Source organism: Primulina eburnea, chromosome 10, assembly GCF_022965805.1.
Source record: "Primulina eburnea isolate SZY01 chromosome 10, ASM2296580v1, whole genome shotgun sequence".
Taxonomy (NCBI): Eukaryota; Viridiplantae; Streptophyta; class Magnoliopsida; order Lamiales; family Gesneriaceae; genus Primulina; species Primulina eburnea.
The window spans coordinates 2,318,408-2,339,807 of NC_133110.1; the positions used below are offsets into that span (position 1 = coordinate 2,318,408).

Sequence of the window (21,400 nt, forward strand, 5' to 3'; positions counted from 1 at the left end):
ACGATCCACAAAGATGAGCTCTGGCAAATAACCTCAGTCACTTAACGGAATATTCTAACCGCCAAAAATAGATTTGACAACGTATTTGCAGTGTAGTCCTTGGATGTCTTACTAAATTCAACAAAAATGCAATGCTTGAAGATTTCGACAAAAAAAAATATTATGATTTGGGTAAATAAAAAAGAACTATTTTCTTTGATGATCATAATATTTAAAATATATATGATTTTATGCTTTGGTCTTATAATTTAAAATCTTCTTTACTTGCTATTTTTTTCTTCGCTTTGCTATAGTGCGTGATTCATTAATAAGTGATTAAACTGATATCCAAACGTCTTTTAAGTTTTACAATATATTTTAAAAGTTTTACATTTTATAAAATTACTCGTATTTAAATACACTTCTTCGAAAACACGTTGAAATAATTCTGTTTAATAAATATTTTTAAATAAAAATTTAAGCCAAATGAAGACAAAGTGGATCATACTTTTATAAAGCAAAAAAATTGGACCAAAATTGAATTTACAAAACTTCAGGGTGCGAATTTATGAACTAACGTACCTTCTCCGACTGTTGTTTATTAGTTATGTACAAAGCATTTTGTATGGCTGTGAAGAACGAAAGATGCCGATGAACTGATGAAGTAAAATTTGTCGGCTTACCAATTCGGACAACATAATATCCTCGTAAGCATAAAAATTTTCCCCACCAACCTGTCTTTTGCAATCCGAAACTTCCATTTTTCTTCGCCATTCGAAAAATTGAGCTCAAAGTGTAGCCCAATCAGTTGGTTTGTTTCTTCATTTGGTTCTTCTTGTTTTCTCGGTGGGTCGCGGTCTTGATTGATTCTGGTTTCAGTTGAACGTTTTTTGCTAGGTTCTTTCGGATTTTTATTTTGGGATTAATATCTGTGAGAAGATTTCGAACTTTTATTTGATTCTTCGGTTGTTTTACCGTGTGTGGGATTATGTTTTTCTGTTTTTCATTTTTCTCCACTTATTTGGGTGGGATTGCCTGGACTATAGAATTTAGTTGACAGGCTATATTGGGCACTGGGCAGCTCGCTTGTTGGGTTCACCCTGGAATTTTATGAATTTCAGTGGAACCCGTTGATATAAAGTGGATGTGTGTCATGGTGGCATCAATTTTTTTAAGTTTATTTTGTTGTTTATCTCGGTTTCTTGCAGCCAAACAGCGCTCAATATGTTTTGGGAACTCTTTTGTGCCTATTCTTTATCCATGAAACATTTTTTGGCAGTGTTAATGACTTAATTGTTGTTTTCATATTATAGGAGTGTGCAGTCCTAATATTTGGTGGCGTAGAATATGACTACAGGAACTGTTCCGGCTTCATTTGCCGGCCTAAAAAGCAAGGAATGCCATGGCTTGGGCTTTGGAAAAAATTTGGATTTTATCAGGGTCTCTGATTTGCGAATGATCAAATTTCGCCAGACCAAGGTTGCAGCAATTAAAAATTCTACCAGTCCCGGTTCAGAAACTGTTGAACTCGAGCCGGCATCAGCAGGAAGCCCACTCTTAGGTATCTTTACAACATGTAACGTGCTTTACTATTGCTGCTATTTTGACAAAACCGTAAAGGCGTGTTTTTTTACAAAATCTATTACTCCATACCATGAGCATGATGTGGTTAGACTTGTTTTCAGATTTTATCTTTGTTTTCTGTTGTGGAGAATCTTTTGAATCCCTTTAGAAAAGGAAAAATCATTTACCTTTTTGTCCTTTTTATAGCCTTTCATAATAAAGTTGCTATTAGAAACAGTATCTCTATGATATTTGATTCATCGACTATTTAATGTAGTTCCTAGACAGAAATACTGTGATTCTATACACAAAACAGTGAGGAGAAAAACCTGCACAGTGATGGTTGGAAATGTTGCTCTTGGTAGTGAGCATCCCATCAGAATTCAAACAATGACCACAACAGATACAAAGGATGTTGCTGCAACTGTTGAACAGGTTCTACTACTTTTCAGCGTTATAATTCGATTCAAATGAAATAGGCATATGCTTTACATGCTAGTTATTGAATACTTTGTTACGATGAAAGATAATTTATTGTGGCTGTGTTTTATCATATTCATGTTTAACTAAACATTTATCCTATGATGAGCTGATATGTAATGGGTAGGCTGATAATCGTATTCACAGAGTGTGGGTTGGTCTTTGTTTCTGAAATGAAGGCCTTATCAAATGATTATTACGAGTTCTACTTGAAAAATAACTGAATGGGTCTGATCTTGGAATATTGTTAGACATGTAATATGCATGTCATAATCATCATCATTCACACTCCACAAAACTTGTTGAAAGTTTGCATACAGTGTGTTATTTTAATTACAATGAGAATCCAAATCATTACCTAAATATCTTTGAGAAGTTAAGAAGCATCATTTAAGCCACTAGATTTATCTGAAGGATATAACACTGGAATAAACTTCTTGCTGCATTATGCTTTATCTTTTTAGAGTAAGCCTCTATACCAAATAGTATTTAGAACTTATATACTTGCAGGTAATGAGAATTGCAGACCAGGGAGCAGATATTGTTAGAATAACAGTGCAAGGAAAGAAAGAAGCAGATTCATGCTTTGAAATTAAAAATTCCCTTGTCCAGAAAAAGTCAGTTTCTCATGAGTTTCATTTGGTAGTTTGTATACATATATCACTGTCGTTGATACTCAATAATTCCTTAATATGCAGCTATAACATCCCTCTAGTGGCAGACATTCATTTTGCACCACCTGTGGCAATGCGAGTTGCTGAATGCTTTGATAAAATTCGTGTCAACCCAGGAAATTTTGGTGCTTAATTTTCCTTTCCTTCTCTCTTTTTTTTCCTTCATACCAACATAAGCTGGTAAATGTAACATGTAAGTACCTTTCAGCCGACAGGAGAGCACAGTTTGAGAAACTGGAGTACACAGAAGATGATTATCAGAAAGAGCTTGAGCATATTGAGAAGGTCAGAGCCAGGAATTAGACGCTTTGCAGCTGATAATATCCCTATAGACTATATCGATAAATAGATTACAGACAGGATATTAAAAGAGGAAAATTAATATCTTATCGATGAGTTGACTTTCCCTGTTTTTATTTGTTTGTTCGTTGCATTGTTTTCTCTCTGTTGGTAAATTGTCAACAATTGATATGAAAAAGAAAAAAAAAGGGGGATCACAGTGTATACAAGAAGTACTAAATGATTGGCAGGTGGTTAGGAATCAGTTGCTGTCAACTGATTGGATGGCCTAAAATCCTTCTCAATGGATAGCCGTTGGATTTCAAGCAGTTAGCAGAATCTTGGAATTTGTATATAAATACTCCTGCTAGCTCTTGATGGAAGAGACGGATCAGTCAAACAAGAGAGAATATAGAGCACAACAAAAGGAAGAAATCTGAGAGTGTTCTTCTGAAATTCATAGAAGAAGAACGAGAGTGTTTCTTGTATTGAGTGCTGAATATTCTAGAGTTTATACTTGTTGTGTACACTGAATTCTCGTGAAAATTCTTAATGAGATTACCTCCCGTGGACGTAGATCATTCTTGATCGAACCACGTAAATCGTGTGCTCTCTTCTTAGATTCTTATTATCTGTGTTCTTGAATTTACATGAATGAGTATATGAAAAATGCTATGTCATACTGTAATCTTGCTGAATCCTTGATTGTTCAAACGAGCAAGAAGATATAACAGAGGGATCGAGGAACAACAAATTGGTATCAGAGCCAGGTTTCAACAGCTACACTCATAAGATGATGACTGGAAAAATCGAACACGATCGATTTGACGGAAAGAGAGACTTTGCCCTTTGGCGCAGAAGAATGCATGCCATTCTGGTTCAACAGAAAGTTGCCAAGGCACTCGAGGGAGAGAAGAGACTCCCTGAATCTCTAACTGAAGAAAAGAAACAAGAGATGATGGAATTGGCATTCAGTACTTTAACCCTGCACCTAAGTGACAAGGTTCTTCGCGAAGTCTCATCAGAAAACACAGCTGCAAGTATCTGGGTAAAACTTGAATCCCTCTACTTGAATAAATCTTTGCAAGATCGAATATATCTTAAAGGAAAACTGTTTGGCTTTAAGATGGTTGATTCCAAGACAGTCGGTGAAAATCTTGATGATTTTAATAAACTCATCTTGGATTTAGAAAACATTGGAATACAGATTGACAATGAGGATAAGGCTATCTTAGTCCTCAATTCACTCCCCAAATCATATTCGGTGTTTGTGGAAACAATGAAATATGCCAAAGAATCATTAGTTTTTGAAGAGATTCAAAAGGCTTTAAAGGCAAAGGAATTTCAAACTGTCATTGAGAAGGATACAAAGGAAACAGGTGACAGCCTTTTTGTAAGAGGAAGACCAGATAAAAAGGAATTCAGATACAAGAATCGAAGCAGATCTAGATCAAAAACAAGAAATTTGAAGTGTTTCCTATGTCACAAACAAGGACACTTTAGAAGAAATTGCCCTGATCGACAAAGATTTGCTGATAAAACCAAAGTGGAAGGGGAAGCATCTATTGTTCAAGATGGGTATGACAGTGCCGAAGTGTTATGTGTTACAAGCTTAAATACAGACCAGCACTGGGTTCTTGACAGCGGATGCTCTTTTCACATGACACCAAACAAATCCTGGTTTGAGAAACTAGAGGAAATTGAAGGTGGGGAAGTCATACTTGGTAATGACAAAACATGTAAGATAAAAGGCATAGGATCAGTGAGACTAAAGATGACAAATGGTACTGAGATGATCCTAAACGAAGTGAGACTAATTCCTGATCTGAAAAGAAATCTAATCTCGCTTGGTAGCCTTGATCAGGTTGGATATACTTTCAAAGCTGAGAAGGGAACTCTTACAGTTTACAGAGGGGCTCTAAGTATGATGAAGGGACAAAGAACAAATGGACTATATGTTCTATCAGGAAATGTCATAGTAGGGACAGCAAGTACAGCTGAGGCACGGGAGAACAATTCCAGGAAGTGGCATCTCCGGTTAGGACATATAAGTGAGAAGGGTCTCTCTGAACTACACAAACAAGGCCTACTGGGAGACAAACCACTTGATCATATGGAATTCTGTGAAGAATGCATCAGAGGCAAGTCCACAAGAGTTAAATTCAATGTGGGAAAACATACCTCAAATGCTCCTCTGGATTATGCACATTCTGACGTCTGGGGCCCGTCAAGAGTACCATCAAACGGAGGAGCAAGATACTTCATGACAATAATTGATGATTATTCCCGAAGGGTATGGCTATACACACTGAAAAACAAGAGTGAAGCATTGGACAAGTTCAAACAATGGCTTGCCCTTGTTGAAAACCAAACTGGCAGGAGTTTGAAGAAGTTAAGAACCGATAATGGATTAGAATATTGTTCTAATGAATTCAATCAGTTCTGTAAAAACAAGGGTATAGCCAGACATTTCACAGCTCCCTACACTCCACAGCAGAATGGGCTTGCTGAAAGAATGAACAGAACAATCCTGGAAAGAGTGAGGTGTATCTTATCACATTCAGGAGTATCAAAGTCTTTCTGGGCAGAAGCCGCAAATACGGTTTGTCACTTAATCAACAGAAGTCCCTCAGTTCCACTAGCTTTCAAAACACCAATGGAAAAATGGACCTCATCCCCACCTCAACTAAATGATCTGAAGGTTTTTGGATGTGCTGCTTATGCACATGTTAAGAAGGGAAAACTGGATGACAGGGCAATGAAATGTATTTTCATAGGATATCCTGAAGGTATAAAGGGATATAAACTCTGGTGTATTGAACCAGGAAATCACAAAACAATTATCAGTAGAGATGTCACATTCAAAGAGGACATGTTCCCTCTCAAGACAAAACAAACTGAAGGAGTGCCAAACGAAGCCCAAATCAATACTGATACTACAAGGATCAAGGTGGAGCTAGAAGACTCAGATTCTCTGGTTCAAGAAGATTGCAACTCTGAAAATGATCGGTTTAATATCAATATAGATGATCCGTTGAACTTGCAAGATTTCAAACTTGCAAGAGACAGAGAAAGGAGGATTATAAAACCACCTTTGAGGTTTGGACATGCAGATTGCATGTCTTATGCTTTCTCTGTCGCATCTCTGATTGAGTGTGAACCACTGAGTCTACAAGAGGCAATGAAGTCTAAGGAAAGGGAAAAATGGTGTGCTGCTATGGAAGCAGAAATGCAAGCTCTTAAAGTGAACAACACTTGGACTCTAGTCCCAATGCCTAAACATCAAAAACTGATTGGGTCCAAGTGGATTTTTAAGAGGAAGCAGGGCATACCAGGGGTTGAGGAGCCAAGATACAAAGCTAGGCTTGTAGCAAAAGGGTTCTCCCAAGTCGAAGGCATAGACTATCATGAAGTGTTCTCGCCTGTGGTCAAACATAGATCAATCAGAACAATGCTATCGATTGTTGCGAAAGAAAACTTGGAGCTTGAACAACTCGATGTCAAGACAGCTTTTCTCCATGGGAACCTTGATGAGAATATATATATGCAACAGCCTCAAATGTTTGAAGAAAAGAGTGATCAAGCACTGGTGTGTTCATTGAACAAAGCACTCTATGGCCTAAAGCAGGCTCCTAGACAATGGTATAGACGGTTTGATGATTTCATGATAGCCCACAACTTTACAAGTGTGTATATCAGAAGGAAACAAATTCTGGAAAGCCAATGTACTTGTTGTTATATGTTGATGACATGCTAATAGCAAGTCAAGACATAGGTGAAATACACTCCCTCAAACGCGAACTCAATACTGAGTTTGAAATGAAAGATCTGGGACATGCCAAAGTAATTCTTGGCATGGAGATACAGAGGGATAAGCATAAAAGGGAGTTATTCCTATCACAGCAAGGTTATGCACAAAAGGTCCTTGAAAGATTTGAGATGACAAGTTCAAAACCGGTAACGGGACCAATGTCTCAGCATTTTAAACTCTCTATAAGACAATCCCCAGAAACTGAATGCGAAAAAGAATACATGAGAAGAGTACCATATGCAAGTGCCGTTGGAAGTTTGATGTATCTGATGGTGTGCACAAGGCCTGACTTGGCCTATGCAGTCAGCATGGTAAGTAGGTTCATGGCTAACCCTGGAAAGGAACACTGGCAGGCACTAAAGTGGATACTAAGATACATTAAAGGCACAATAAACTACGGGTTGTTATTTGAAGGAGAACAAGAGGATAAATGCTTGGGAAAGGGATATGTGGACTCCGACTATGCAGGTAGCATAGACACGAGGAAGTCTTTGACTGGATACATATTCACAGTTAATAACACAGCAGTAAGCTGGAAAGCAACCCTCCAACCAGTAGTTGCTCTCTCATCCACAGAAGCCGAATATATGGCAGTGACAGAAGCTTTCAAGGAGGCACTCTGGATGAAAGGATTCTTGGCAGAACTTGGGTTAAAACAAGAGTCCTTGACAGTCTACTGTGATAATCAAAGTGCCATACACCTTTCAAAGCATCAATCCTTCCATGAAAGAACTAAGCACATAGATATAAAACTCCATTTTGTTAGGGAGATTATAGAAGGCGGAGAAATTCTGATTCAGAAAATAAGTACTGATGAAAACCCTGCTGATATGTGCACAAAGGTAATAACGACAGACAAACTTTACCACTGCATGGAATTAGTGAATGTAGCCAAGGGCCACATCACTTGAGACCAGAAAAGAAGGAAAAGTAAATAAAGGAGGTACTCACACTAAGGATCTTAAATTGTTGCCAAGGTGGAGATTGTTGGTAAATTGTCAACAATTGATATGAAAAAGAAAAAAAAAGGGGGATCACAGTGTATACAAGAAGTACTAAATGATTGGCAGGTGGTTAGGAATCAGTTGCTGTCAACTGATTGGATGGCCTAAAATCCTTCTCAATGGATAGCCGTTGGATTTCAAGCAGTTAGCAGAATCTTGGAATTTGTATATAAATACTCCTGCTAGCTCTTGATGGAAGAGACGGATCAGTCAAACAAGAGAGAATATAGAGCACAACAAAAGGAAGAAATCTGAGAGTGTTCTTCTGAAATTCATAGAAGAAGAACGAGAGTGTTTCTTGTATTGAGTGCTGAATATTCTAGAGTTTATACTTGTTGTGTACACTGAATTCTCGTGAAAATTCTTAATGAGATTACCTCCCGTGGACGTAGATCATTCTTGATCGAACCACGTAAATCGTGTGCTCTCTTCTTAGATTCTTATTATCTGTGTTCTTGAATTTACATGAATGAGTATATGAAAAATGCTATGTCATACTGTAATCTTGCTGAATCCTTGATTGTTCAAACGAGCAAGAAGATATAACAGAGGGATCGAGGAACAACACTCTCTACTAGGATAGCATCTATAGTTTTCCCATGGAAAAATAGAAAAGCAAAAAAACCACATCTGTATCTTTCTTCGTGATAACATGGATGTGGCACCATGCTGTGGTTTCAACCACTCAGATCTAATCTATATGTCATTTATAATGGTTTATATTTATCTGTAATTTAGGTCTTCTCTCCCCTGGTTGAAAAATGTAAAAAGTATGGGCGAGCAATGCGAATTGGAACAAATCATGGAAGCCTTTCAGATCGCATAATGAGCTACCATGGTGACTCGCCCAGGGGAATGGTAAGTATGAATTTCAACACTTGAAGCAGCGCTTCATCCCTTTTTATCTAATTTTGGCTTCCCTTAACCGCTTCCATTGGCACTATTTGATCCTCAACAGGTTGAATCTGCATTTGAGTATGCTAGGATTTGTCGGAAACTGGACTTCCATAATTTTGTATTTTCAATGAAAGCGAGCAACCCAGTTATTATGGTCCAGGCATATCGCCTTCTCGTAGCTGAAATGAATGTTCTGGGATGGGATTATCCATTGCACCTGGGAGTCACTGAAGCTGGAGAGGGTGAAGATGGGCGAATGAAGTCTGCCATTGGTATTGGGACACTACTAATGGTATGCCTTTTCTTCATAGTCATTTAGTTTTACATCTATATATCTATAAAAGTGTGGATGATGGGCAAAGTTTTTTGATTGTGATTTTACTACATTGCCCAAAAACTATGCATTGTTTGTATTAATTGCATGGACATTGGTGGAAAAAATATATAAAATTTAGGGACAAATTTGGGATAATGGATTTGTAATGTATTGATTATGTATTTAATTGAGGTATTTATTTTTTTGAACTCATTAAACACATGAGGATCATAGTGTTTTTATTTTTTTAATAGAAAATTGTAAAATAAGAAATTTTGAAAATAATATTACATAAAAATTGAATCGATATTCGATAATAAAAAATATATTAGAAAAATAATATTTTCTTCATACATAATTCTTACAAAAAATATTAAAAAGAATATATATTTAACTATTATACTTATAAAAGTACAAAATGAATAACAAAATTTTCCTTGTAAATTTTCTACTATTCTCATAAATTGTGTATTGTTAGATTAATTGCATGAAAATTACACAATCATTAAATACATAAGGATTAAAATAGTGTTTTTATTTTTTAATAAAAAATTGCAACATAAGAATCTTTGAAAATAATGTTACATAAAAATTGAATAAATATTTTATAATAAAAATACATTAGAGAAATAATATTTTCTTGATACATAATTCTTAGAAAAAATATTAAAACAATAGCTTTTTTTAATTTTAAAAAATCATTAAAAATATTAAAAGAATATATATTTAACTATTATACTTATAAAAGTGTAAAAATAATAACAAAGTTTTTCATTGTAAATTTTCTATCATCCCCTTAAATTGTGTGTTGTTAGATTAATTGCATGGAAGTTTTCTACATAATTTATGGGAAATCTATGCATTAAAAATGAATATATGTTTGATAATAAAATATATTTTTTTTTATCTATAAACCTACGTAAGTGTAGATAATTGACAATTTTTTCAATTGTCAAAAGATAAAAATGACATCCTCATCAATACAAATCCAAAAATTCAATAAAGATATATTTGTAAATTTCTAATTGTTGTGAGTGTAAAAAGAAAATATCAATTTTTTTTATTTATTCCACCTAATATATAATTAATTAGTAGCCTAATTATTCCACATCGTATATAATTAATAGTCTAACAATTGCTAATGAATTATCACTACAATATACATTGATTGTAATAATTTATATCACTTCAAAAATAAAATGTAATTCCTAAAGTAACTTTCTCAAATAATCCATCTTTATACTAAGTTTAAATATTTTATCCTTTTAATTTTCTTTCTACATGTTATTTTATTATTTTAATGCAATTTTGTAATTATATTTTAGTGTAGTTTCTAATTAAGTAATAAATTATAGTATCACATGAAGATATAAGAAAAAAATAATTATATATGCAATAGTACAATAGCATGATAAGTATATAATAATATAATAATATGAAATTTAATACTAATATTTTTTATTATTTTTTAACTAAGAATTGAAAGTAAAGAATTTAATAAATTATTTATTAGAATTTATATCAATAATTATTTTTTTTTTTTATAAGAAACACAATTTTATTAATAATTTTGGTTAAAATGATTACAAGAGTGGACTAGTCGTCCACTAGCCTAGTTTTTCGAAAGCGTTTAAACACTAATGTCTAGAAATACACAAAATCCCAATTTCTCATCAAATCCAAAAAGGAGACATTCGTGAAGTCTTTGCTGCTTCCAATCCACAATGCCATGTTGAGCTTGATGGATTCCCAACAATCCGCTGAATTTGTCTCAATGTCTTGGAAGATTCTCCTATTTCTTTCTAACCAAACCATCCAACAAATGCAGTGAACGACAGTTTGCCAAAAAATTCTGCCTCTAGTTCCCTTCTGCTGACCCAAATCCAGATTGTACAGCTGTTGTGTTGTTTTAGGTGTTACCCAAATCAGTCCTAGTTCTTGCAACGCTGAAGCCCACAGATTTATGGAAAATGTGCAGTGAATAAGCAAATGGTCTTGCGTCTCTGTTTCATTTCTGCATAACACACACCAGTTGGGGCTCAAAGTAGTACTTGGGTTCCTTTGTTGAATCATCTCCGAGGTAGGTATTTTACCCAGAACAGCTGACCATGAGAAAATCTTGATTTTATTTGGGACTGGAACTTTCCAAATGAAGGGGAATAAGAGAAAAGGAGGAAATAGATCATCTGGGAAGAAAGATGCATAGAACGAACCAACCGAAAAAATACCTGAAGAATCCTCACTCCACTTAATGCAGTCATCTACCCCTTCGACTAACCTGACCGACTCTAAAACGACTAGTAACTCTGACAACTGACTAAACTCACTATCCCTAACCTCTCTTCTGAAATGAAGATCCCAGGAAAGATCGGATGAGACAGTATTAAAAACCGCAAAAGAAGATATAGGCATATTGTGAAGTGATGATAAACGAAACAAAGCTGGAAAGGAGTCTTGAAACGAGGAATCCCCCCACCATCTGTCCTCCCAAAATCTAATCTTATCCCCTCCTCTAAGAACAGTGGTAATTCTCGATTTAAAAGTCGGGTAAATACGAGAAATGTACTTCCAAGGGCATCTGAACGTGGTATTTTTTGCCAATCCCGCCTCCCATCCATTATCTTGAAACCCATACTTGCTAACAATAATCTTCTTCCATAAAGATCCTTCTTCATTGAAAAATCTCCACCACCACTTTCCAAGCAATGCTTTATTTCGAACTATCAGATTACCAACTCCCAACCCCCCTTTATCCTTCGGCTTGCAAACATTATCCCATGCGACCAAGTGAATGTGTCGATCTCCGTCCGCCCCATCCCAAAAGAAATTCCTTGAAATCTTGTCCATTGAAGCTGTTATACTTTTTGGGACTTTGAATAAGGACATATAATATATCGGAATAGAAATCAAAACCGATAAGATCAATGTTAATCTTCCCCCTTTCGACAGGAAAGATTTCTTCCATGAGGCCAATTTTTTCGACATTCTATCCAGTAAGGGCTGCCAGAAATAAGTTGATAATGGATTACCCCCCAACGGAACTCCCAAGTATAAGATAGGCCATTGCTCCATACCACAACCCAATTCCAGTGCTAATCTCTGAACGTCTCCTTGTTCTTGGTTAATTCCCAACAAAACACTCTTTTCCCAATTGATTTTTAGCCCAGACATACCACAAAAAGAACTCACCACTTGTACCATAAATCTAATGTGGTCATCTGTTTGCCCAAAAAAGAGTGTGTCATCCGCGAATTGAATATGTGATATCTCAATCTTATCCCTTCCGACCTCTATGCCTCTTATGTAATTCGTTGCTTTACCTTTTTCGATCAATCTTGCTAAAACATCCACTACCAAGTTGAAAAGAAACGGAGACAGTGGGTCTCCTTGGCGAAGCCCTTTGAAAGACTTAATCTTTCCTCTCGGTCTACCGTTAATCAATATTGAGAATGATACATTTGAAACGCATCCTCTCATCCATGATCTCCATCTATATCCAAACCCCTTCTTCATCAAAGTGTAGTCCAAAAAGTCCCAACTCACATTATCGTATGCTTTTTCAAAATCCACCTTCAATGCCCATCTTTTTTTTTTCTTTCTCCTCCCCTCCTCGATCAATTCATTAGCTATAAGGCCGCAATCGAGAATCTGTCTGCCCTCGACAAATGCATTTTGAGAATCTGAAATCGTATCCCCTATCACCTTTTTCAATCTTTCTGTTAAGACCTTAGCTATTATCTTGTACAAACTTGTGATTAAACTTATTGGTCTGAAATCCCTCACTTTATAAGAGTCAACTTTCTTTTTAATCAAACATATATATGTCTCATTTGTTGCACCGTTTATGACTCCGCTACGAAAGAACTCTTCAAAAACCAATATAAGATCGCCTTTGACTATATCCCAACACTCTTGGAAAAAAGCTAAAGTAAATCCATCGGCCCCTGGACTTTTCCTCCCGTCACATTTGAAAACAGCTTGTTTGATCTCATCTTCAGTGAACTCTAATACCAACTGTTGGCTCATTTCTTGTTCTATAGGACTCCAATCTACGCCTTCAATCCCCCAACCTCTTGTCTCGTGTTCCCCGTACAAGCCAGTAAAGAACTCCAGAATCAACGCTACAATTTCATCCTCACTTGTTGTCAGCGAACCATCATTTCTTTCCAATCTTTCTATGGTGGCCCTGCATTTGCGTTGATTTAGGATCGAATGAAAGAACTTTGTATTATGATCTCCCTTCTTAATCCATTTGATCTTGCATTTTTGTTGCTGAATTTGATTGTTCCGCGTTATCAACTCCTCCACCATCCATTTCGCTTCTTTCCTCTCCTTAGACAATTCCTCCGAACCCCTCCCCTCACCATCCATCCTGTCAATACCGCTGATTTTGTTCAATAATTCTGCTGTTTTCATTTCCAATCTGCCATACACTTCTTGATTCCATCTTTTCAAATCCACTTTTATTGACTTTAGTTTCTGCATGAATCTATACCCTGCCCATCCTTGTGAGTTCGAATTATTCCACCACTCTTGAGTTCTTTTTTTGAAACTCCTATCGCTTAGCCACACGTTTTCAAATCTAAAAGGAGTTGGTCCCCATTTATTTTTCGTCAAGTCAAGCACCAATGGGAAATGATCCGAAGTTATTCTTGGTAAGATGGATTGTCTATAGAATGGATAAAGTTCTGACCAACCTACCGTGAACAAGAATCTGTCCAGGCGACTGCAAATGGGTGAGCTCCTCAGATTAGACCACGTGAATTTTCCATTCAAAAGAGGTGGATCACATAATTCCAATTCTTGTATCAAACTATCAAAACATGACATGCTCGAAGTTCTGGAGCTACTGTTAATCTTCTCTTGAATTGATCTCACCACATTGAAATCGCCTCCCAAACACCATCTTTCTCCACAAATAACCCTTAACCCTGCAAGCTCATCCCAGAACTCGCTTCTCATTCTTGGTCGACACGGCCCATACACCGATGTAAACCACCAGTCTTGTTGTGCTTCATTTTGAATTTGTATTGAAACCGTGAATTCTCCAATCAGATTGTCCTTTACAGAAATGACTCTCGGATCCCACATGACAAGAATTCCACCTGACGAACCAACAGCAGGTAAGGTAATCCACTCTACAAATCTCGACTTCCAAATGCTTGCAATAAACCGTCTATCCACCAAAACTCTTTTTGTTTCCTGCAGTAATATAATTTCTGGTTTTTCTTTGGTAATCACAGCACGTATCACTCCCCTTCGAGTAGCTGAACCACTCCCTCTAATATTCCATGAGAGCAATTTCATTGATTTACTTGGTCTACCCCTTCCTTCTGTCCTACACTGTCATCTTGCCTCACCGATCTCCTACCATCGACATGTGCATCATTAAATTCCACCCTTTCCACACCTATCAATTTTAAGCACTCATTGTGGTCTGTGTTGTTAACTTCGTTTTTTCCCATACACCTAATAAACTCTTCTCCCTTCAATCCATCCAAAGCCCCCGGGAAGACATTTCCGGATATACCCAAGTTTTGACTAAATGAGAAAAACCCCCGATCCCCCTTAGACTCTACCCCTCCCCCCAACTCACCGAATCCCACAGAATTTGGAAGAATGGGAGATTTATGAGGATCTGAATTATTGGGTAAATTGCATACCTTTCTCGGAGATTCTTCAAAAAATTCGCCCAGGTCGTCAAGCTCCAATGGTTGCCTTGTCGTGTTAACTGAGTAGTCTGAGATGTGACTGCCCGCATCACTGAATTCACTATCTTCATCTGACATATTCTCCATCCTTTCCTGTTGTAGTTGTTCTTGCATTATTCCATCCTCCACTTGAAATATGTCATTGTCCAGTTCAATGGGTGATATCTTTGAAGCTTCTTTGTTTTGCATTGACGTTGATTCTCTGTTTGACATAACCTTTTTTCTGCAGTAAACGTGATCGAACTTCCTTTCAGTGAGACACTGCTCTATCTCTGTGACTTGATGTTCATTGAATTGTTCTTCAGTCTCACTAGTAGATTCAATCTTCCCCTTATGAAATTCAACCACTTCTTTGGGCCTTAATTTTTTAAGAATCTTGATATAATTTCCTCGGTTCCATGGCTCTGATATACAGCTGCGTCCCCCAGAGTTTTCACCCCTTTCCTTCGATCTGATACCTTCTCTTGCAGTAGCTTTGCTCGCCATTACCAACTCAGATTTCTGTGTGTGCTTGATAGATGTTTCTGGAGTAACTGCTGGATGCTTCTTGTTCTCTTCCGTCTCTTTCATTTGGATGTTTTTTATTGTTTGTGTTGTTGAATGATTTCTTCGGACCCCTTCCTTTTGACCCCATCCAGTCACAACTCTATTTCCCTCAACTAAAACTTGAGCATAAGATTTTTTTTCGAACTCTTCATACGCTGATATGTCGACCGAGTCTACAATAATGCGGATATTCAAAGGTCCTCTTGTAGTTTTTATTTGAAGATTTCTATTGATGAACCCTCCTTCAGTACCGACTACTTTGATCTTTGCTGCCGATAAGTCATTGAGTAGGATTGTATCTTGACTGATACTCAATAATCCTCCGCATTGACCACCAATATGTTTGAATAGTTCTGTAGACCATAAGTCCCAAGGTATCCCCATTAATCGGATCCAGCTGTTGCAACATTCAAACACCTCATCTTCCTTATTGCTGTGCTGATTCCATTTTTCAAAACTCAATGTGACTCTATTTTCCAGAAAACATTTCTTCAAGCGCAAGTAGAATGATGCGTCTTCTTCATTATGTGGCCACCAAACTGCTTTATTTGCTTGGAAAGGATATACTTCTATCCTCCTCTGAACTGCTTTCCCTAGTGTTTTGATCACCAATTCCCACGGTATGTTGACACAGTCCCTCGTTATAATAAGAGCTTTATTCCATTCCTTAGATCTGCAGTTAGGTAGTTGAGTTGGAGCTTTGACTTCTGAATGTTCATGTTCGTCTTCTGTCGATTTCAAATACCCACTCTGTTGAACATGTTGCTTGTACTTCCTATTGTCTCTGAAGCGCGAGACGTTTTCATATCGGTTCAGTTTGAGTTTGGTCAGATTGCTGACCATCCATTTCCATCCCCATTGAAATCTTCCACTAGGTATGATAATGCGCTGAGTTTTGCCTTTCCAGACTACCTTAGATATCTCTAAGTAGCTTCCTCTACCATTCACAAATTTCTGCATAGTTACCACAGCTTCTCTCCCTCTAAATTTGTTGAACACGGTACATGAGTGTGGTTTGTAGATGTAGTCCCCCAATTTCGATATGACCCAGAAAAAACTCTCAAAGTCCAGTTCCAAGGTATAGCTCGCGTTCCTAGTTCGCTCAGTCAACAAAACCATATTTCCCCTAATTCCCCAGCTAACGAGGAACAGTTTTTGTTCGATTTTGATCTCACAGGTCGATTTGTTTATATTTCTGTCCATCCCTCAATACAGTTTAGCGAGTTTTACCGAACTTCTTAAGAAAACAAAGATTAGTTTGCGGGGTTTTGAAATTCTGATAGTCGATCGATGAAGACAGAAAAACAAAGTAAAAAGGTCTGAAATAAGATAATAGTTTAACGACGAAGAGTAGCCAAGAAAGTCGAAGGAAAAGATTTGAAAAGGGCTAGGTGGAAGAAGTCGCCGGCCAAAGGCCGGCGCCGGAGAACTATGTAGGAGGCGATCGTCAAGGTTCGGATTTTGAAGAAGAGATTTGAAAAATGGAGTACCCGGCAAACCTAGATCTGGAACAGTGCAGGAGCATTTTTGAAAAATTCTCTCTCTATCGGGCACCCAATCTCAGATTCTGTTCTCTCCTTGTTCTTACGCCTATTTCCCTGCTTTGCTTTCATGGCTTTCTTCTCGTTCAATAATTATGAATTTTAATATACTAATAATATCATAAAATACGAATCTGATAGAAAAATTAAAATAGTTAGCTATAATAAGAAGTTTAAATATTTTAGTCGCACTTATAAATATATATATTTTTATATATATATAAGACAAAGTCTTTTAGTGGAATCCTTTTTACAGAGGAAGGAGTGACGTGTGAGTGTTTTACATCCATAAAATTCCCGTGTCTTTACTATTCACAAGTTTTTACATTTCAAACTAGGCAAAAACTTGTATGAAACGGTCTCACGGGTCGTATTTGTGAGACGGATCCCTTATTTGGATCATCCATGAAAAAGTATTACTTTTTATGCTAAGAATATTACTTTTTATTTGAATATGGGTAGGGTTGACCCGTCTCACGGATTAAGATCCGTGAGACGGTCTCACATGAGACTAACTCTTCAAACTATATCTTGTTGTTTAGATTGTCAACTGGTTGAAAATATCATTAGAAATATTGAACCGTCTTTCACACTTTTCACGTGGTTAATATTTATAACCGTTTGAGAAAATCTTTCAACCGTGTAAAAATGATTGAAAACAAATTTTAAAAGCAAATTTTGAGTATTATAGGTTATATTTTATTATCAATTATTATTATTTCATTAGTTTTGATAATATTTTGACGAGTTAGTCATAAATATTTTAAATTGACAATTATTTGTCCTTAGTGTGCTTCACTTATATAAATTATGATTTATGCATTTATAAAATCCATAATCTGGTTGATTTTTAGGTTATTATACCTTATACGTGGTTCTTAGATATATATATTTTCAAAATTTGTTTCAGTTCAATTCATTCTATATATTATGCTAATTTTAATTTATTATATAACATAAAATTAACGACTTGAATTTCAATTTGAGAAACAATTTTGAAAGTAAAGTATATAAGTTCTTAATTAATTTATTCGTCTAATATGACAAAAGACTAAATCAATATAAATAAAAAATTGAATCAAATTATTTTTAAAAAAAATCAAATTTTAATTTTTATTAAATAATTAATATTTATGTGCATCGCACGTGCTTCTTGCTAGTTATCTTAAAAAGGATTGATTTTTTAAGGAAACTGTAGCGAGTATGATACTGCTTAGTAGTTAAATCTATTGTACAATCGAGGTCTTACCGTACGAAAAGTTATAATTAATTGTAATGATGTAATTCAAATTGTTTAAACCATGTAACAAGTCATATACAAGGTTTTGATCGCTATGCTTTATAGGTAGCCACCCGGTATCATAGAGGCAACCATTGGTCTTGACAATATTTATGTCCCATTTGCATGCAATATTTACTGTTGTTTGTTCCAATAATCATTTAACTGCAGTAAATTTGTTGTGCCTTTCAAGGTCTCTGTTGATTATGCAGGATGGTCTCGGCGATACCATCAGAGTTTCCCTAACTGAACCTCCAGAGGAAGAGATTGATCCCTGTAGAAGATTAGCTAACCTTGGTACGGAAGCAGCTAAGCTTCAGAAAGGAGTGGTACAGATGCTACATAACATAGCTATTATTTTGATCAATCATTTTCAGTATTGATCAAGAAAACGTAAAGGGTTTCTTGTCCTCGATATAACTAGGCACCTTTTGAAGAAAAACATCGGCGCTATTTTGATTTCCAGCGTAGAAGTGGTCAATTGCCCGTGCAAAAGGAGGTCAGATATTGAATTTTCAATTTGCTAGTTGGATTGGTTTGAAGGATTTTTTGTTTGCCTTGGAACTGATGTCAATTCTTTTTGATACAGGGTGAAGAAGTTGATTACAGAGGTGTTCTTCATCGTGATGGCTCAGTTCTCATGTCTGTTAATCTGGATCAGTTGAAGGTATCTGCTATGATCTATATATACTGTGCCAGTATCATATTTTGAGATAGAACCACTTTGTTTAATATTTCATTTCCCTTTTTTCTTCTCTTGTGGTTATGCTTTTCTGACTTTTTTATTTTTTTCCTTCCCCTAAAGGCACCCGAAGTCCTATACAGAGATCTAGCAGCAAAACTTATCGTTGGAATGCCATATAAGGTACACTTGAAAGTCCTTATTGAATGAATCATGAACTTTGCCTTTCTTTATGGGTGATTTTTCAAAAAAACTCCATACCCTATGCAGGATTTGGCAACCGTAGACTCGATCTTGTTGAGAGAGCTTCCACCACTAGAAGATAAAGATGCTGTAAGTATCTTTTTATTTTCCACTGACACTTTCAGTGACGGCATCGACCATCACACTTATTTTATGTTCTGATATGTAAGCTTTATTACCTTGAGAAAGGCAAAATCTCAACATTTAGCTGCATATTTGGTTTGAGCATTTCCCAATGGGTGAGAATAACTAGATCATGGGTTCCATACTATAAACAGCGACTGGCGCTCAAACGATTGGTCGATGTAAGTGTGGGAGTTATAGCTCCTTTTTCAGAGCAATTATCGAAGCCATTCCCCAATGCCTTAGTCCTAGTAACTCTCAAGGAGTTGTCAAGTGGTGCTCAAAAGCTACTCCAAGAAGGTGTGCCGATAGTTGATATTACTTGAAGCATTCTGCAGTGATAATTTTTTTGCGATGCTTTTGGTCGTGCTAACTTGGCATTATTTTAGGAACACGTTTGGTTGTCTCTGTACGTGGTGATGAATCTCAAGGAGAACTAGAAATTCTTAAGAGCATTGACGCTACAATGATTCTTCACGATCTACCATATGCAGAAGAGAAAACTAGCAGGGTTCATGCTGCAAGGAGGTATGTGGTAGGACCGAGTGCTTGCTGTTGTATCAAAACTATTGATGATAGTTCCAGTGTCACTTTTCGATCATTCCGCAACATGTATAGTCACTCGGACACCATAAGCAATTATTGCTATTAGCAGGTCTTACTATGCAAACTACATTGACCACATTTTTAGGCATTAAAACTATGGATTTTGTCAGGTTTATCTCAAGTTGAAGATATTTTGCAGGCTCTTTGAGTATCTTTCAGAGAACTCCTTGAACTTTCCTGTAATTCATCATATACAATTCCCTGAAAAAGTTCACAGGTACCCAAGCATGACATATCTTTGCTTAGACAAGATTCAGAAATCTGAAACTAATATCTATTCTGTGTACTGGTAGGGATGATTTAGTCATTGGTGCTGGGGCAAATGCAGGAGCCCTTCTAGTTGATGGACTAGGCGATGGCATCCTACTAGAAGCTCCAGATCAAGTATTCGATTTCCTTAGAAATACGTCATTCAATTTGTTACAAGGTTGCAGAATGAGAAATACAAAGACGGTTAGTATAATACCATCAGAAGAATTATGAACATGAATATAATTGTAAATTTCTCATGTGATCGATCTTTGTTCGAAATTCTTGTATCAGGAATACGTGTCGTGCCCATCTTGTGGAAGAACTTTATTTGACCTTCAAGAGATCAGTGCAGAAATAAGAGAAAAGACATCCCATTTGCCTGGTGTTTCAGTAATTACTAATATCCATCTTTCTTATGGGTCAAAGCACATTGCTCCTACACGAAACCAATCATATCGAATATTTCAAATGCTTTTTGCCCCGCTTGCAGATTGCGATCATGGGCTGTATCGTGAATGGCCCCGGAGAAATGGCTGATGCAGATTTTGGATATGTTGGTGGCGCTCCCGGAAAGATCGACCTTTACGTTGGAAAGGTAACCACTTTCACATTTTCATCAAATGAAATGTGGTTTGCTTTGAATGAATTTTTCCTTATCACATTATCAACAAACGTATGTCGGTTTTCAGACGGTGGTTAAACGAGGCATTGCTATGGAACAAGCAACTGATGCTTTGATCCGGTTGATCAAAGACAATGGCCGTTGGGTGGAGCCACCTACAGAAGAGTAGAGAGGAGTTTTTTCCATAACAAATAATCTGTCAAAATTTATTACAGCTGTTGTATAATTTATCAAGATATCCAATTATCTGGAGCTCAAATTAAATGCAATCATAGCTACAACATTGAGTTGCCGCTTGAGATTAATTTGGAGTGTAAATTTTTTATTTTCTGATTGATGTCATTTATTATGTAGCGTTATAGTTATGATGGTTTACAATGGCCGATGCCTATATAATGTTTGAAAGAGTGCACGATCTTGTCTCGATGGGATGCTTGGTATCTGATAAAAGATCATAAGCTCGACTACACCGAGCGTGCGGAGTTGTATTTGCACCAACTTGAGCTCAGATTGATTCAATTTGAGTCACTACTCGAGCTTGATTTCAGCTTAACTCAGGTGGAGTTTTGACTTCTGACTGAAATAGATCATGTAGTTTGTATGAAATGATATATACATGTGACCATTATTTTACTTCCAATGAACTTTGCATTGTGCATGCACACAATGTGGGGTTTGTATTATTCAGATGGATTCTTTTTTCAATAAAATCCGAGACCACCAAGGGAGAAGATAAAAATCCCCCTTGAAAAGTTAAAATATGAAACTATAAGAAATACGTAAAGTAAATAA

General features: G+C 36.5%; 1 protein-coding gene across 5 annotated transcripts; it reads left to right on the forward strand.

Annotated features, from left to right (window-relative positions):
• Nucleotides 1-544: 544 nt before the first annotated feature.
• LOC140842434 (4-hydroxy-3-methylbut-2-en-1-yl diphosphate synthase (ferredoxin), chloroplastic-like) lies at nt 545-20,950 on the forward strand. 5 transcript variants are annotated; one of them, XM_073210344.1, is made up of 20 exons: nt 545-686; nt 1,293-1,540; nt 1,820-1,977; nt 2,533-2,639; nt 2,721-2,821; nt 2,905-2,981; nt 8,529-8,648; nt 8,749-8,979; nt 18,293-18,409; nt 18,505-18,579; nt 18,670-18,747; nt 18,886-18,945; nt 19,033-19,095; nt 19,284-19,428; nt 19,518-19,656; nt 19,874-19,951; nt 20,028-20,187; nt 20,278-20,376; nt 20,477-20,581; nt 20,676-20,950. In XM_073210344.1, the coding sequence occupies exons 2-20, from the start codon at nt 1,327-1,329 to the stop codon at nt 20,775-20,777; spliced, it is 2,229 nt and encodes a 742-aa protein (XP_073066445.1). In that variant the 5' UTR covers nt 545-686; nt 1,293-1,326; the 3' UTR covers nt 20,778-20,950. The 5 variants fall into 5 exon arrangements, 4 of the variants coding, with proteins under 4 accessions (XP_073066445.1, XP_073066447.1, XP_073066444.1 ...); XM_073210346.1 differs by having other exon boundaries at nt 621-876; XM_073210343.1 differs by having other exon boundaries at nt 621-825.
• The last annotated feature ends 450 nt before the right edge of the window (nt 20,951-21,400 follow it).

Coding starts and splice junctions, on each gene's coding strand:
- LOC140842434 (XM_073210344.1), top strand. CDS start 1,327: ATGACTACAGGAACTGTTCCGGCTTCATTTGCCGGCCTAAAAAGCAAG. Junction 18,410..18,504: donor CTAAGCTTCAGAAAGGAGTG/GTACAGATGCTA, acceptor CGATATAACTAG/GCACCTTTTGAAGAAAAACA. Junction 19,952..20,027: donor TTCCCTGAAAAAGTTCACAG/GTACCCAAGCAT, acceptor GTGTACTGGTAG/GGATGATTTAGTCATTGGTG.